Below are 16,805 nucleotides of genomic sequence, written 5' to 3' on the forward strand. Positions count from 1 at the left end.
TAACATTTATATTATTCTGGATTAATGGAAGGGGTATATATATATACTATTACTACAATTTACTAAAACTTATGTTATTTAGAATGCCTCCCCAGCAAACAATAATGGATTGAAATGGATTAAAATGGATTCAGATTTTCACAAATACGGATTCATGAATGTTAAAATAAATCCTGAATGCATTTTTATTCATGTATAAGAATTGCATAAAGCAAATGTCCATGCCTTTCCAATCCTGAATTTTATTCATTTACAGAAATTGCATAGAGCATATCTCTATGCCTTTCAATCTAAAAATAATGTTAGCATTTTCTGTGCACATCGTAAATACTAATCAATTCAGAATTGTGAATAGAAAATAGTTTTTTTTAATTCAGTTAAATTAAAAAATAATATCAGCAATTTCTGTGCAACATGAATACTGTTCAATTAAATGTTCTGAAATGCAATAATAAATGAAATGCAATTTTTTAATCTAATTGAATAAAAAAAGTTTTTATTTAAAAAATGGACCATACATGCTACTTAAATTATTCAAAATTATAAGTACAAAATTTTTTGTTTTAATCTAATTGAGTTCAAAAAAGTTGTAACGTAAAAATAAATGGGCTATGTTCTTTTGTTTCTTTTTGATTAGAAGTAAAATGAATGATCGATGTGAATACTCACAAATCAAGTCGAACACAGCCCGAATATTAGGCTAATCACGGCGCGCAACATCGGCCAAGCGAGATTAAATTATCCGACACTTACCCAGTGTTATCTCATAGTAATGTAAATTGTTTATACTTTATTATTTGTTAAATAATGATATTTTTATTATATCTATATAATTTTTTTATTAGTTTAGTTAGTTGTAATTGAAGAGAATGAATAACACAATTTACCAATTGAAGAAGTGGTGTAGCGGGGTGTAGCTAACATAGAAGATTCATAATCCAGAGGTCCCAGGTTCGCTGGGAATCCCACTAAGGTACATTTTTTTAATACCAATTTGAAATAATATAATTGCAGGTGTAATTATTATAAATGTCTTAGGAATAAAATTTGTAATCCTTAAATATAAATGTTTTTTTTTTTTTTCGAATATTGAACTAGTGTCAGCTCGATCCAATCCATTTCAATCCATTCAATCTATTTTCATGGATATAAAATACGCATTAAAAAAATTTTAATGCATTTTAATCCATTCTCGTTTACTGGATACGTAATATTATTAATTTTTTTTAATTTACAAATTCAATAATACATTATAAAACATTTATAACTTTTTTCAAAATTTATAGAAATTTGGACAACGACAAAGTCGCATTTATAGTTATAGTATCTATTTTAAAGAAATACTTTAAACTTTAATCCATATAAACAAATTAAAAAGATATTAATTTTAAATAACTTATAAACTTCTCTACTTTAAAATAAATCTGTTTTAAAAATATAAATTATTTTCTTATATTATTTTTAAAGCAGTGAATTTGTGTTTTAAAAGCAATGAATCACTGCTGTGACAGATTTCCTAATCTAAATAGTCGTCAACTTTAATGACATATTTCGGTTCGCGAAGCAGCATGACATTTTTTTCTTGTTAAATCTTTATTTTTAACGCAAAAACACATTGATATAGTGTATTTTTATTAAAATTTGAGGTAAATGTGGGATCACCTTAACATTAATTATTATCTGCAGTACTCCAGGAAAAATACAGACGAACCGGACAGTTCTGTAAAATTGTAAAATCCGCTCTTCAACTATGGCTGTGTTTCAAAATTCACTACCAGCACTGAAAATCTACAGTTAACGTTACGTGTACTGTACATTTTCAGCACTGGCAGTAAATTTTGGAACACATCATAAGCCTAGCATATAAAATGATATATACATTTAAAAAATTATATATAAATATACGTAATTATATATAATTATATGTAAAACATTTTTTCCCGGGGCGTTTCAAGAGACAGGAATAAGATCAAGGTAACTGACAACGTAATAAATAATTTTATTATTTATTAGTACATTTATTTATACACATGATTTGGATAATTAGGAAGATCGTGAAAGTTGTGGAAGAGGATACATGCTGTAGATTTTAATCATAAAAGAAACACTTGAACGGCTGTGAATGGAAAGATTGCAAAGGCCATTAGGTCTCAGACCATTATACTCTCTAGTGTTACGTGTCTGAACTGCCTCAATTTCGTCACTTGATGATTCGTTGCTTGATTTAATCGATATTTCGTAATTTTAATGCGAGTAGCAGTAATATGCATAATTTGTACAATTATTTTACCTATAACATTACTTTGAATATTCAAAAATACTAAATTATAAGAGTGAGATATATTTTGTTATCCAAATTCCATTGCGTTCCGGCTACATGGGACGAGTAGAGAAAATTTTTACGGAACGGAATGGCATGTTCAGCTGAGTTGGTTGAATCTAAAAATTGAAACGAATATTCAGAAACTTTTTTTGTAAATCTACAATGATGGATGAAGAATTAGTGTTATTACTAATGTTAAAATTATTGCGAAAAGCAAGAAATGTACCAAATTGGCGTGCTATTTCGGTATTTAAGAAAGTGCGAAAATTTTACTTCGCTTATAATATATTCTTCTATCGCACCAAGAGAAATATATAAGAAAACGAAAATTCTAAATACAGTAAATGTTTACACAAAGAATGAGGCGTCTCCAAGGCGCAATTTAATCGTTAGAATGCAAACGACTGATCGTGAGAAGTTCTTCAATTATTTCAGAATGACATCGAAATTATTTGAAGAACTGGCATTAGTTGAATTACGTGTATGTAAAACAAGAGTATGTCGTATTGAAAAATAAAAATTATTATTAATTTTCTTCTTCGAAGTTGTCAAATTCTCAATCATTAACAATAGCTGGCGATCGACATAGCCTGCAATCGACATGACATTCCGTTGATTCCGTATTGTCTCTATATATTCCGGCTATGATTCCGGTGGTTCCGATATAATAGAGAAACTTCTTACAGAACGGAATACTAGTAAACTCATTTCTAATAAGAAATCCGTTCCGTCGTTCCGATTCGTTCCGTGTACATGAGACAGCGCCCTAAGGATTTCATCAAATTTTTCCAAGCGAGAAAGGAGTATAGGCTATCTCTTCCACCAATGGCGATGTGTATAACTTTCCAAGCAAATGAACATGATTGGTTCTTACCCATGGATTCAACCAATCATGTCTAATTACTTGGCAAACAGATTTCGATTGCGAGTCTCGATGCGAGTATGCACTGAGGCACGAGATACTATTAAAACCAATATCCTTACGAAAGTTTGCGTCCTTAAGAATATTGAAATGATTAAAAGTTAAAAACTGATAATATTATATTAGTTTTATGATTTATTAGTCTAATACACGTATTTAGAACTCAATAATACTCGATTTTTCTTTAAAATTATGATTTCAGTGTTATCGTCAAAGTTTGATTATCAACAGAGATGATAACTGCAGAAAAAAAATTGTAATTTTTCTGCAATATATAGGATATTATAGCTTTATAAGTATATTTATTTATAGAACACTGATATAATAAAAAATCATAAATTTAATAATGCATGAACCAAATATTTATGTTAATAATAGCAAATTTATATCAATTGTCGATAATGTCAACGTTTTTCAATTACCTCGGGGCCCTTTTTATACTGCCGAAAATTTGTCCAGGGTTAACGGTCTTTAATAATATTTCGTCAGTGACTGAGGTCACACTTATGTTCTATAGCCACATGCGTTTTTGGTAGTTCTCGTTACAGTAAAGAGTAAAAAATTTGAATTTGAATTCAACTTTCTTGAAATAAGTAAAGCGGAATTATCGTATTTTTACGTATAATTCCACTCTTTAAATCGTATATCGTATAAAGATTGAAATTATCATATTTATATCGTACAGTTGGTAACACTGTCACGCGGGCAACCAGAAATTGTTGATAGCACTGTACAGATACTGTAGAAATTTACAAGCCTCACAGTCGATACCATAGAAATTTATAAACTTCGTAGTCGACAATAAAGTCTACGGCACATAATGCAAATTTTCCTACCGGATTGCTTGCATTTTAGTAAATTATTGGAAATTCTTTGTTCTGTATGAAGTGCAATTTTAGTAATTTACTAAAACAATTCAGCAGAAAAAATACATCGTGCGTCACTGACTTAAAATTTTCCAAATCGCACCCACGTACAATAAGTCAGATCAATAATATCAATTTTTTGCATTTTCCTTACATTAATAACAATAAGTTAAAAAAAAAAAAAATTTAAGTTCATGTCACACAAAACACATTTCATAAAATCTAGCACAGAATTACTGCTTCGTCCTTTATCGTTAATAATTAATTCAATCCTATAATTCAGATAACGAGAAAAATTTAATTGTTCATCATTTTGTCGGCGAGCCGGCCACTGCCGGGTGGCTTTCTCGTATATACAGCCGGCATGTCGCGTTCGTCAGAAAATCGATGGCGCGCGATCGGTCTGCCCGCCATTATGCGCGGCGCCCGGCGTGTTCGATGGTATTCCTACGCGTCGACCGCGTCGCAAAGCTCATCCGCGGTAACCATCTAGATCTGATATCGCATACCCGACGATTTCGTCGCGTGTGACAGATAAATCATTAGGAATTCTTTATCTTTCGAGCGCATGATTAGAAAATAGAACGTCTCATGCATTTTTCGCTGGAAATTTGAGTCATCGTATCGGACTCGCCAAAGTGGAATTTTCCAGACATTGTGGCGCGGCTGTGCTTAACTTCCGGTGGCGCTAGCGGCGACCGCTGTGTCGTCAAAGAGAACCGAGAAGAACGGAGAGAAAGAGGTGCGGTGTTGCGTGACTGGGTGCGAGCGATCGTGGCGCGTGTGTGTTTGTTGTGTTGTTAAGCATAAACGAGTTTTACAAGATTCTCCGCGTCCTCCGCCTTTTCGAGTAATACGCGAACATAAGCGGATAAAACTAGGAAAAACGAACCGGGTGCGGAGTAATCGGGAGAAGCGAGGAAGAGTGAGAGCAAGAGAGAGAGAGAGAAAGAGAGAGAGAAAGTGAGTGAGTGAGTGAAGAGAGCGAGGGTGATCAGCGGGGAAAACAGCAGTATCGCCGTTCGATTGATAAAGGGATCAGCTTTGTGACGAACAGAAGCCACACGATGTCGTCCTATATCCAAGTTGCCGAGGACGAGGGTGAGGAGCCGATCGAGCTGCCGACCGAGGACGATACCACGCTCCTGCTCACCACCCTATCCGCCCAGTTTCCCGGTACTTGCGGCCTCAAATACCGCAACCCGGAGTCCCGTACGATGCGCGGCGTCCGACTGGTAGATGGCCGTCTGCATCCGCCCGAGAATGGCTGGGGCAAGGCGATTTACTTCTGCGTATTCCCTAAAGGTACAAAAATTACGCGTACATACACGCGCGTACCTTCCTCCCCTGCCCTTTCCCATCCCCGCGGTATTTATAACGTGGCGGCGCTGTGCTCGTGGCGTCGAGGCGACTCGAAGCCGACTGTCGTAGGACTCGTGGGATCAGTGGATCACAACGATGATGCTTTCCCAGCCACGGGCAGGAGAGAATCAGGATACTATACACGAATTTCTTGAAACTCTTCCTAGACCGTATCCGCCATGGCGATTTGCGACTTCAACTCCTGGAGCAGTTAGTCGATAGGAACATCTTTGATCAAATACCTTTGTTTAAATGATTATAACACTAAAGTCCGTTTCTGCAAATGTAAATAACTTTAATGCAATTAACTTTAATCTTGGTCCAACTAACTCTTCGTCTTTTATTAATTTTAAGAATTGGAAAAAAATAAAGCGTAAGAGTTGAAGCAAGATTAAAATTAATATATAGATAATTAATATATAAAAAATTAATATATAGATAAGAAACGAATATTCAAAATTTTAATAAGTATTTATTTGAATAGTGTCAACTAAACGTTTACTTACAATAAATAAATTAAATCAAATATGATTTTTGTATCAAATAAATATGTCTTTATATTAATAAATATTTGACACTTTTCAAACAAATGATTTATTAAAATGTATTTTTTTTTTCCAGTAAAGTAAGAATTGGCGTCAAAGCAGATTTTGCTTACACACAGAAAAATGCATACTGTACACAAATATAATAATTATCATAAGGTTGTCACAAGCATCAAATTTAATCAAAATATATTTTAAATCCTAGTAAGTTTCAACTGTAAGATTATTAAATTAAAACAAATTCGACGTACTTATACTTATTATATAAAATCGCTTCTTTGATAAACTATAATATTTTTTTAATGAAAATAAATTCTTATTTCGAGTTTTTTAAAAATTTATAATAATATGTTTTAAAAATATATATTTTATATATATATATATATATATCAAGAAAATGTTCTTTATTTAAGAACGTTACTTAAAAGAGTGAAAATAAATTGAGTAATCATAAATTGAATTTTTTTAGCAAAATATTGTTTCTGTGCATAATATGTGCAAATTTTCTTTATTTAAGTTATAGTTTTGAGACTTTCACAGGTCCTTTCTGTAAACTATGCGAATTATCTCCGTGTCTATATAGATCCATTGTTAAGTTGCGTAACATCTAGCAAACGAACATCGAATGCGAATGTTCAGACATTCGTGTTTGTATCATAAAGCAGTTTATTCTTTTTCCATTGCGCCAAATACTAGCTTCAATCAGATTCGATGTTTGTTGCACATAGCAATTAACTTTTTTGCGACTTTTATATAACAAATAACAATACAAAGCTGAATCCATAAACATTGCTCAAGATTCGAGATTAAGCTAATGCTTGAGATGTCATGAACCAATCAGAGAGTCGTATTAGCATATTAAGACATTACTTGAGATTGTCTTGAGATTAAGAACGAACTATGGATTCCGATCAAACTTTTGTGTTCGTTATTCGATATTAGTTCGCTAGGTAAAGCTATATACATAGCTTTAAATTGCAAACGTTTCGTGAACATTGTAGTTTACTTAATAAGGGTGAGTAGCAGCCTATATAATACAGAATCAGCCTGATATTTTATGTGTCATAATTAGTGTTATAATGATAAACTTTTTAAGTTTATCGTAATAATTGGCTGTATTCAGATAAGAAAGATATGAGAATCTTTAAATATAATAATTAATAGGCTTGAAAGGCCTTTGTCATACGTCACATGGATATTAATTTCGAGCTATTCCTCCTCCTGATGAAGTGAACTATACTGTTCATAAAACGTTGACATTTTGCCGATGGATGTTTTCAGCAGAAATTAATTTATTAAGCGCTCAGTGATTCCTTAATATCAGTTCTTCGCTGGATCTAAGTGCAAAAACCAATCATATTAAAAAATTACTGAACAGTTTTAGTTGTCAATTAATCTAAACATAGAAATAACCCGCGAAATGTATAACTTCTTTATTCAATTATCACTTAATACAATCTTGTAGTATTAGACTTGTTCTTTTTAATTGGATTTCTATACGGTTTATCTTTTTTTTCTGTAATGTGGAGAGAAAAAGAAGAAAGATAAATCGCGTAAGAAATTCAATTTAAAAAAACAGGCTCATTATGTTTAATACGGATAGAATTATTCAGAGTCTTTTCTAATGTATGGAAGAAAAGATCAGAGATTATTAAGGAGAATGAATTGCAATTAGAAATTCTGCCGATTAAATTATAGACGAAATAAAGTTAATCATAATTTGGCCCAAATTCTCCTGAAATATCTTACTTAAAGTAATTATTTCTTTAATCATATCCATCATGTTTGATGGGATACTGGATTATTTTAGAGATACTCCTATATGTATGTCTTCTTTAATAAACCCACTTTAATTTGTCTACTTTATAATGAATGTCGGCTAAATGGAATAATGTTCTCATGATCCATAAGAGTACTGCAATCAGCTGCTGAAATTAGCTTCGTTGTTGACGAATATTAGAATTAATGTGTAACTCGAAGATCTTTAAGTTATTTTTCTTTTTTTTTCCTTTCTTTTTTCATCTTTTTTTACTTTTTTTTCTATAAATCACGAATCGGTTAGACGTGAACGTCTATTATGTCTTTTCAGAGAACAAACGTAAATCTGATGACAATTTGGAAAATTCCACAGCTAAGACTAAAAGGATGGAAACGAAGTTGCGTTGCACTGACTTGATTGTACTTGGTTTACCATGGAAAACAACCGAACAGAATTTGCGCGAATATTTCGAAACGTTTGGTGAAGTTTTGATGGCACAGGTAAGTCTCCGCGTTTACTGAAGTTTGCGCTTAGATATGGAAATTAACACGAAGAAATCTTACGTTCCGTTACACTAATGTATTTAAGTCTACTGATCTATTAGATAAATAAGAGAGTCATATTATTATAACTCTTTAAGTACAATAGAAATATATTTTTAAAACAATGATAAAAATTGGAATAAATTAATGAATAATAGTAATAATGAACAGTAATAAATAAACTTAATTAGATAAACGTTTATAATGCATTATATATTGATAATATACTTCTGATAAGTGCAAATAACAAAATGCAGAATATTTTATCCATATAAGTAAAATGTACGCTCTGACTACGAAAGATCACTTTCGCCGTAGGTAAAAAAAGATGCAAAATCCGGTCAAAGCAAAGGATTTGGCTTTATTCGATTCGGAAGTTATGAGTCGCAATTGAGATGCCTTGCTCAACGTCATATGATAGATGGCAGATGGTGCGATGTCAAGGTTCCTAACAGTAAGGTAAGAACATAACTCGTATACTTGCAAATCCTATAATTCTTTCTGCTACTGTTTTATCGCTTTCTTGAATGTATAAGGAAATCTTAAAGGTGTTAAATCGGTAATACACATTTAAGATACTTAGGAGCGAATAAATCATTCCAAAGCAATAGGAGATATCTAAAGAAAATTTCATATTTTTACCAGAAATTGTAAAATACTGCAATTCTTTAAACACTTTTCTAACATCTTTATTCAGTTATTTATTAATGAAATTTATATATTCTGTTATTGTAGACATTACTTTATATCATTGAATAATAAAAGATACAACACAGCATTAATGTTAATAATCAATTATTAATCGTATATTACGTTCAATGTTTTAAAATAATTGAAAAATAACAGTATATTATGTATACAAATATTAAATGATACAAGAATTCAGATTTATATATGTTGTATGTTATTAAATAGACGCTTTATATTGTTTTTGAAATGATATATTCTCTCTCTTTTAAGTACGCTTGCCTTCAATCTGTACATATTTTCGAAAAAAAATTATATAGCAAAATTTATAATTTAGTTACCATAATATCACATTTTATAACTTTAGCAAGATTATTTCTTCTTTATCTTATAAGTTAAATTTGATCTAATTAAATGTATGATTATTATATCGATTTTATTTATTATTATTTTATTTTCTTTTTATTAATTTTATTATTCTTTTTATTATTGATTATTGATTATTGATTGATGAATTTGCAGTTGCTTATATTATGTAATTGGACATATAAACATGCAAACTGCATTAATTTTATCTTTATTTTGTTGACTGATAAATGCTAGCTTGTTTTTAAAATTATTTCTTCCATGTTAAGACTCCTGAGTAGAGCCATGTACATGGACTCGTGCTTGTACGGTATTACAGCACCTCATCACGATAAATGACTGAACTTATAGGCGTAGAAAAATGACATTTTGACGACAAAATTTATGCTGCAAGCCATTTCGTTATTATTTGCTTAATTGTGAAAATGTGATATGTCTCGTACTTATGAAAGGCCTAAAAATGGGCAGAAACTATAGTTATCCTGGAACTTTATATGTAAAAGCGTATATTTTACTCATTTTAATAGCTGTTTAAACTGTGTGTTTCTGCTGTGTTTCTGAAATTAGGCTCACTTTATCTGCCTTTTACGACCATTTACTGACTATTAAGGGAAAAAAGGACACTTTCTGCCCATTTTTACAGATATTTTAAAGCAATCTCGTCATTTAGATTTATCCAAATTGTCTTTAATTACAAATGGCTCGCAGCATAAATTTACGTGTCATTCCTTACTTCTGACGTCACGATTCCAATATGGCTACCGCAACTCAGGAGCCTAAAACCTCGTCTACAATAGTCGCACAAGCTGTGTTGCATGTCGTATGAAATGTCACAGAAGTGTCGCATGTAGTCGCATGATTGTCGTAGTCGCAAGAGCTCTTTGTCGTATGGAGTTGAGCCAACTTCAACTTTCTGCGACTGCGACAAGCATGTCGCATGAGCTCAACCAATCACATCACAGCAAGACGTTTAGAATTTGTTGTCGAATTGCGTGTAGACAATCGTTGTGACTATTGTAGACGCTCATTTAGCGACACTCTTGCGACATGCGACAAATTTTCCTGCGAGGCTTTAGACAATCAAGTCGACTTGTCGAATGTCGTAAAAGATGAGACCTGATCAATCCAAACAACGCCCAGCTGACATTGACAGCCGAAAAATGAAGGTTATGCGCATGCACACAACATACATTTCCCCCGATTGATACAACGATTGTTTGCACATTCGACAACAAACTCTGAACGTTAACTTGCTATGCTGTGATTGGTTGGACTCATGCGACACGCCTGTCGCAGTCGCAGAAAGTTGAAGTTGGCTCAACTCCGTACGACAAGAGCTCTTGCGATTACGACAATCATGCGACTATATGACCTCGTATACAATCAAGTCGGTTGACGCTTATTAGATGTTAATCGTAAAAGATAGGACCTGACCAATCCAAACGACGCTTAGCAGCCGACGTCGACAGCCGACACGAAAAATAAAAGTTATGCGCATGCACACAACATACGATGTCTCCCGACTGATTGTAGATCAAGCCTATGCGACACTTCTGCGACATTTCATACGACATGCGACACAGCTTGTGCGACTATTGTAGAGGCAATTTACACGAGGCTTTAATCTTATAAGTGAACCACACGAAATGTTACATTCTGATATTAATGAAACTTTGTATACATATAGATTACATAAAAAGATGAATTTAGAAAGTATTTGTTGCGGCGGAAAAACGGTTTGAAGAGTAAAATCATTTCTTATAAGTAACGCAGGTTTTAATTTTTTTCATTGTTTTTAAAAGCTATTCGACATATCAAAAAATATTTTATAACTTTTACAATAAAATTGCCCCTGTTTAGCCACGTCAATAATATTTTTAAAAAATGAAAATTTTTTTAATAAAAAATAGTTTATTAAAAATATTATTGACGTAAATGAATAGAAGTAATTTTATTGTAAAGCTTTTATATAAAACATTTTTTGATCATATTTCGAATAGTTTTCGAGATATATCGGAAAAAACTGAAAACCACTTACAACATAAGAGATCATTTCACCTCTTCAAGCCATTCTTCCACCGTAACAGACATTTTCTAAATTCATCTTTTTATATAATCTATATGTATACAAAGTTTCATTAAAATCAGAATTTATCATTTCGTGTGGTTGCCTTGTTAAAGAAGAAAATTTAAAAAATTAAAAAACACTTGAGATAGAATAGAAAGTAATATCCAACTTTTTAATATATCAAGTGTCTGACACCCGTATACCTTTTTTATCTCAGAAATAGAACATTTTAGAAAAAATGTTTCAGACAAAAGTTGTATGATTTCGAAGTATACATAAGGTGGTGTCATTGGTTTGACCTTGAACAGTCGTTTGAAAGTCGTGAAGGTTACATGGATTTTTTCAAATAATACACCCTATTTTTTATTACACTTCTTGTAGCTTATCTCGAAAGCTTTCCAAAATACTATAATCGATTATTTTTTTATTAAGAACTTTCTGAGTTATAAGATTTAAAAATTTCAATGTTTTGACAAAATACAAAATATCTTGTAAAACATCTGTAATCTCCAATGGCCTTGATTTTGATAAATCTTATTCAGGACATGAACAACATTCAAGAGGTTTTAATCATCGGTCGGACACATTACGTGCTAATGTCGGCAGTAGTGTAACTTTTAAGTCTCATAATTCAAAAAGTTCTTAATGAAAAAATATTTGATTATAGTGTTTCGGAAAGCTTTCAAGATAAGCTACAAGAATATGCAATAAAAAATAGGATGTACCATTCGAAAAAATCAATCGTAACCTTTATGACTTTCAAACGTCAAACCTATTCAAGGTCAAATCAATGACACCGTCTTATGTATACCTCAAAACCATAAAACTGGGAAAAGTCAGAGGAATTTTTGAAAGAGACTGGAATTTTGAACTTTACTCAATTTATTCCGTTAACTGCTCCTATTCTAAATAATTTTTATAATTTTTTAAATATATTTAACGTTTATAGTCAAATACGTTCAAAACTCGTGCGCTTTAAAGGATTTTTAAAAAATAATTAAAATTTATATTTTATTTAATCGCTCTTTTTCGTCATAACTGCATTTTTTCTCAGTACTAATTTTTTATTTTTTATTGAATTTGCCCCTAAAATTTTGTTACTAAGCTTCTTTTGCGGTTTTAATAATATAAGCTAGCTTTCTTACAATACTTGATTCTAAATGTTAAAATTTTTTATATATTTTATTATATTAAAATTTTTACATATTTTATATTGGTCATGGAAATTGTCCATTTTTATCTGGAAAACCTGGAAAAGTCAGGGAATTTTAAAATTTATTTTTTGTGGCAACCCTGGCTCTTCTGTGATAAAAGGTATACGGATAGTCTCAGATACCCAGTATAAGGCAAATTTTTTCTCATTTCGATTGCTGTAAAAATCTTTATGTATTTTTATATTCTAAGATATGTACAGATATGAACACACGTGTAGTATTTCAAGTAAAAGATGAAATGTATAAAAGACAATCGGCTAAAATTGATAAGAGCTTACAACTATGGATATGGATAATACCTTATCTTTCTGTCTATTTCCATTTTATCATATAATGCTTTAAGCGAATATCTTCTCATATTCCTTGAATATGTTATTTTTATGTATATGAGACGTATTTTGCTGTGTGGTATAAATAGGTGAATGTGCGAACGGTTATAAGTGGTGGAATTATACAGAAAGAATGCAAAATGTCTGTATGTACGAATGTATGTTTATACGAGTGTGGTGCGTGAGCCGTGGAGAGAGCGTCGTTAACGGTGTGCTTGCGTGAACATGTAAATAATATAGTATGTTTGTGTCTCTAAAACGGTATGAAATCTCTTTAAGAGAGTGATTAATCGTCCTGTGTCAGAGGCATTACAATGGAGAGAGAAATGATTCGATAAAAAAACGTATCCAACTTAACCAACCTTAACGCGTCGTGTGTTATCTTTCTCAAGATTTCTTAAAAGTGGCTGAAGCTTTCGCAAGCCTAGATCACCTCAAATAAGAAAAAAAATTCTCATACTACCTATCTCGAAATATCTTTACGTTGATAAAACTTAAAATAATCGCTAAATTGCGTTAACATCCCGAGTACGCGTGAATGAGAATATTATGAGGAATGTGTCGCGCATTGAGAGAGCGTAATTGAAGGAAAAGATCGATATTTTCACGTTTTTGAGCGCGCATATCTTCTTCCTGGATATATCAAATATTGTAACGGATATGATTTTGTGTGTTGAAGTATGTAAATGCAGGACCTCGCAATCGCGTATGTGGAGTATGTCTCATGTCCATTTCTACCAATATAATTTAATTTTCATCTTAGTTTAATTTACTCTTTCTGATTTTTAGAATTAGAAGAAGATAAAAAGCAAGTTAAACCGAGATTAAAGTTAATCTACGTTGGTAGAAATGGACATCAGCCGTGAACCAATTTCTTAGACCCGAGAATCTCTTCGCGCGAACTACCGTGATACGGGAACGATGCTTCTGACCAATTTTGCGAGATCCGCGATGCGTCGTTACGATACGAATAACGCTCTAAAATCTCTCCAGAACGTGTGAGGTCACGTGGAAAAGATCTTGGCGAGGCGATTCTAGGAAGAATGCATAATCATGAATGAAAAAACTCGCGAATGAATGGTGTAATAGTTCATGACGTGTCACGTTTCGCGGAATAGATTCTGCGCTGCGAAATCGTTTACGTTCGCGTGCTCTACCGGCAGGGTATCAACACGTATTCGAATACTGTAAAATGGAATAATTTTGATTCAAAATCGAGATAACTTCGATCCAAATTTTGATAATGCCCAGATAGTATATGTTAAAATTAAAACATAGACCGGTAATTATGGTTGGTTCTTATTTCAAGACTATTTTAAGCTAATATATTAATATAATACGTTACGAGTAATATCTTAAGATGCTTATATGATTGTCTTGTATATGATAATATAATAATACAATATAATAAAAACTCTATATTTATATAATTAGTCTTAATAAATATAACTGTCTAACATTCTATTGTACAATGACCCGTTACTTAAGCCCAAGTTTTAAATCATAAGAAATTGATCAATCATAGAATGTGAGAAGAACTGACTATTGACCGATATTCATAGTCCGTTTTTATTTTAAGACTGAAGTAATATTTTTAAATGCGTTTCTTTGATTGGTTCATGACATCTTAAGACAGTCTTAAATATAAGAATCAACTAATTAATGCTCAATTTCTAAATGGCTTTCTACAATAAACCGTTAGACATCGCTCATATCATACTAGATGTAAGTCAGAATTATAAGTCAGTCATAAATCTTAGGAAACCTATATCCAAAATAAATCGTATTAGATCGTTACGTTATAATACTTGAATCAATCAAAGGAATAATTCTCAGGGCAAATAATATATGATTGGCTAGTCATAACGTAATTTAAATTTTAAATTGTAAGAAATGCAATTTGGTCATCCCCACGTAGTCATTGATTACTCACTTATTGTTGCCTTATGACACACTGCTGGCTCGCATACAACTCGCTCTTGACTTCTGATCTATTAACAGCTTATTGTAGAAAGCCTATAAGAATCGACTATGAATACTACCATACAATCTACTAGCATAAGATATCTTAAAGATGTTTTGATAATACATCTTAATGTTGATTAGACATTCGTGCTGTCTAGATATTTTTTTTTTATTTGGATCAAAGTTATCCTGGGCCAAATTACCTCATTTTACGGTAAAAATAATTTGAGATGTATGCCGCGTTGTTACGGAGCGTTGAGCGGAGCGAATGCGATGTATGCTTCAGCATTACGATCAAGTCTGTATGTGATTGTCGAGGGCTGGTGTAATCTGGTTGCAGAATATTGATGGATTAATGATGGCACGTCAGTATGATACGGGTAAGCACGGTAACGAGTGCTACCGACCTATACCGGTGCACACACCGAGTAGTCGCCGAGTGCCGGCGTCGAAGCCGTACGTAGCCAACGTAAACTCGTCATCCGAGGCCACTGCTCCACCCCCGAGCGCGCCACCCCCGAGATACGACTCGGAGTATGATTACAAAACCACTCACTACCCGTCGTATCCCCCGAATTATCCTTATGACGATAACAAGTACAAGTATGAAGGCGGTAGCGGCGGCGGTGGCGGTGGCGGTGGCGGTGGTGGCGGTCAGCAGCAAGCCGCCTACAACTCCTACAACGAGAAGCCAACCTACGCCGGCTATGAGGACCCCGCCGCCTATGATTCTCGTGGCTACATGCCGCCACCGCATGCAAACGTCGCCGCGACGCCCACTAATCCCCCGTATCCTTCCGATGCGGAATATGGATCGCGATACTACAGCGAGGGACGTGCCGTCTACCCAGCCGACAATTGTCCGGAGCAGTATGACAAGGGCAGGTACAGCAATTACGGGTACGACCAAAGATGCTATTATGATCAGGCTGACGGCCGTTATGCCGTCGCTGCAGTTGACTGCAGGTACGAAGTGCGTTATTCAGATGGGAGACACCTAGACAGCCGGCATCTGCCGGTCGATCCTAGCCGGGAGGCAGATTGTCGATACGTAGACAGTCGTGAAATGGACAGAAGGTACGTCGACGGTAGGGAACCAGTGGATGGCAGGTACGCGATTGATAACCGCGAGGTCGACAGCCGCTATGCCGTCACGTCAGACGGCCGCGATCTAGTCGACGGTAGATACGCTGATCCATCGAGATATCCGGTGAAGGAGAATTATTATGATCGCTATTACAAGCACCGGCCATCGAGGGATCACCACGTCGCGGATACGTCAAGATACTGAAGAGGAAAATTATCGTAATTACAATCAATCATGTTTTAATGGGAATAATAGACTGTATATGTGTCGACTCGCGACGATGATGATCTTTTCTCCCAGGATTCAGCGCACATTCCACGCATCTACAAGCGCATATTATACCACGCATCTACAAGCACTACGAATATTGATATTATTGTTATGTATTGTTCGCAACGTGTTATTTTGACGAATTTCTTTGATATGGATACAAATTCGTACATAAAATGCGTTGAAAATTTGTGTGAATGAATGTTGGAAAGTACTCAGTATGTGGATGCGCGGTTTATTAAAATCAGAAATATTTACTTTAAGTAATTTTATATAAATGCACGTAAAATATTGGTTATTTTAATTGAATGTTTATTAATGTTTAACATTTGACTTATCAAACACTTTTTTATCGCTGCGTTCATGTCACATACAAAAGACAGTTAATATTTTTTATATAGAGAGGCAAAGAGACGAAATCTCTGATGATTAGTATTTTATTGATTTTATTTTCTCTCGTTATTTTAAATTTTATTAATTTATATTATTATTATTATAAA

The 16,805-nt window shown here is 33.3% G+C and overlaps 1 protein-coding gene across 2 annotated transcripts in view; it reads left to right on the plus strand.

Moving 5' to 3' along the window:
• Positions 1–4,803: 4,803 nt before the first annotated feature.
• The window catches only part of LOC108750007 (TAR DNA-binding protein 43), a 15,913-nt gene continuing 3,911 nt past the window's right edge, over positions 4,804–16,805 (plus strand). The window contains exons 1-4 of one of the 2 annotated variants that reach the window (XM_018489168.1): positions 4,804–5,416; positions 8,108–8,277; positions 8,638–8,778; positions 15,289–16,253. In XM_018489168.1, the coding sequence (XP_018344670.1) occupies positions 5,179–5,416; positions 8,108–8,277; positions 8,638–8,778; positions 15,289–16,239 (1,500 nt within the window). In that variant the 5' untranslated portion in view covers positions 4,804–5,178 and the 3' untranslated portion in view covers positions 16,240–16,253. The remainder of the gene's footprint in view (positions 5,417–8,107; positions 8,278–8,637; positions 8,779–15,288; positions 16,254–16,805) is intronic. The other variant, XM_018489169.1, reaches the window with a different exon arrangement.

This window comes from Trachymyrmex septentrionalis, unplaced genomic scaffold, assembly GCF_001594115.1.
Source record: "Trachymyrmex septentrionalis isolate Tsep2-gDNA-1 unplaced genomic scaffold, Tsep1.0 scaffold32, whole genome shotgun sequence".
Lineage (NCBI taxonomy): Eukaryota > Metazoa > Arthropoda > Insecta > Hymenoptera > Formicidae > Trachymyrmex > Trachymyrmex septentrionalis.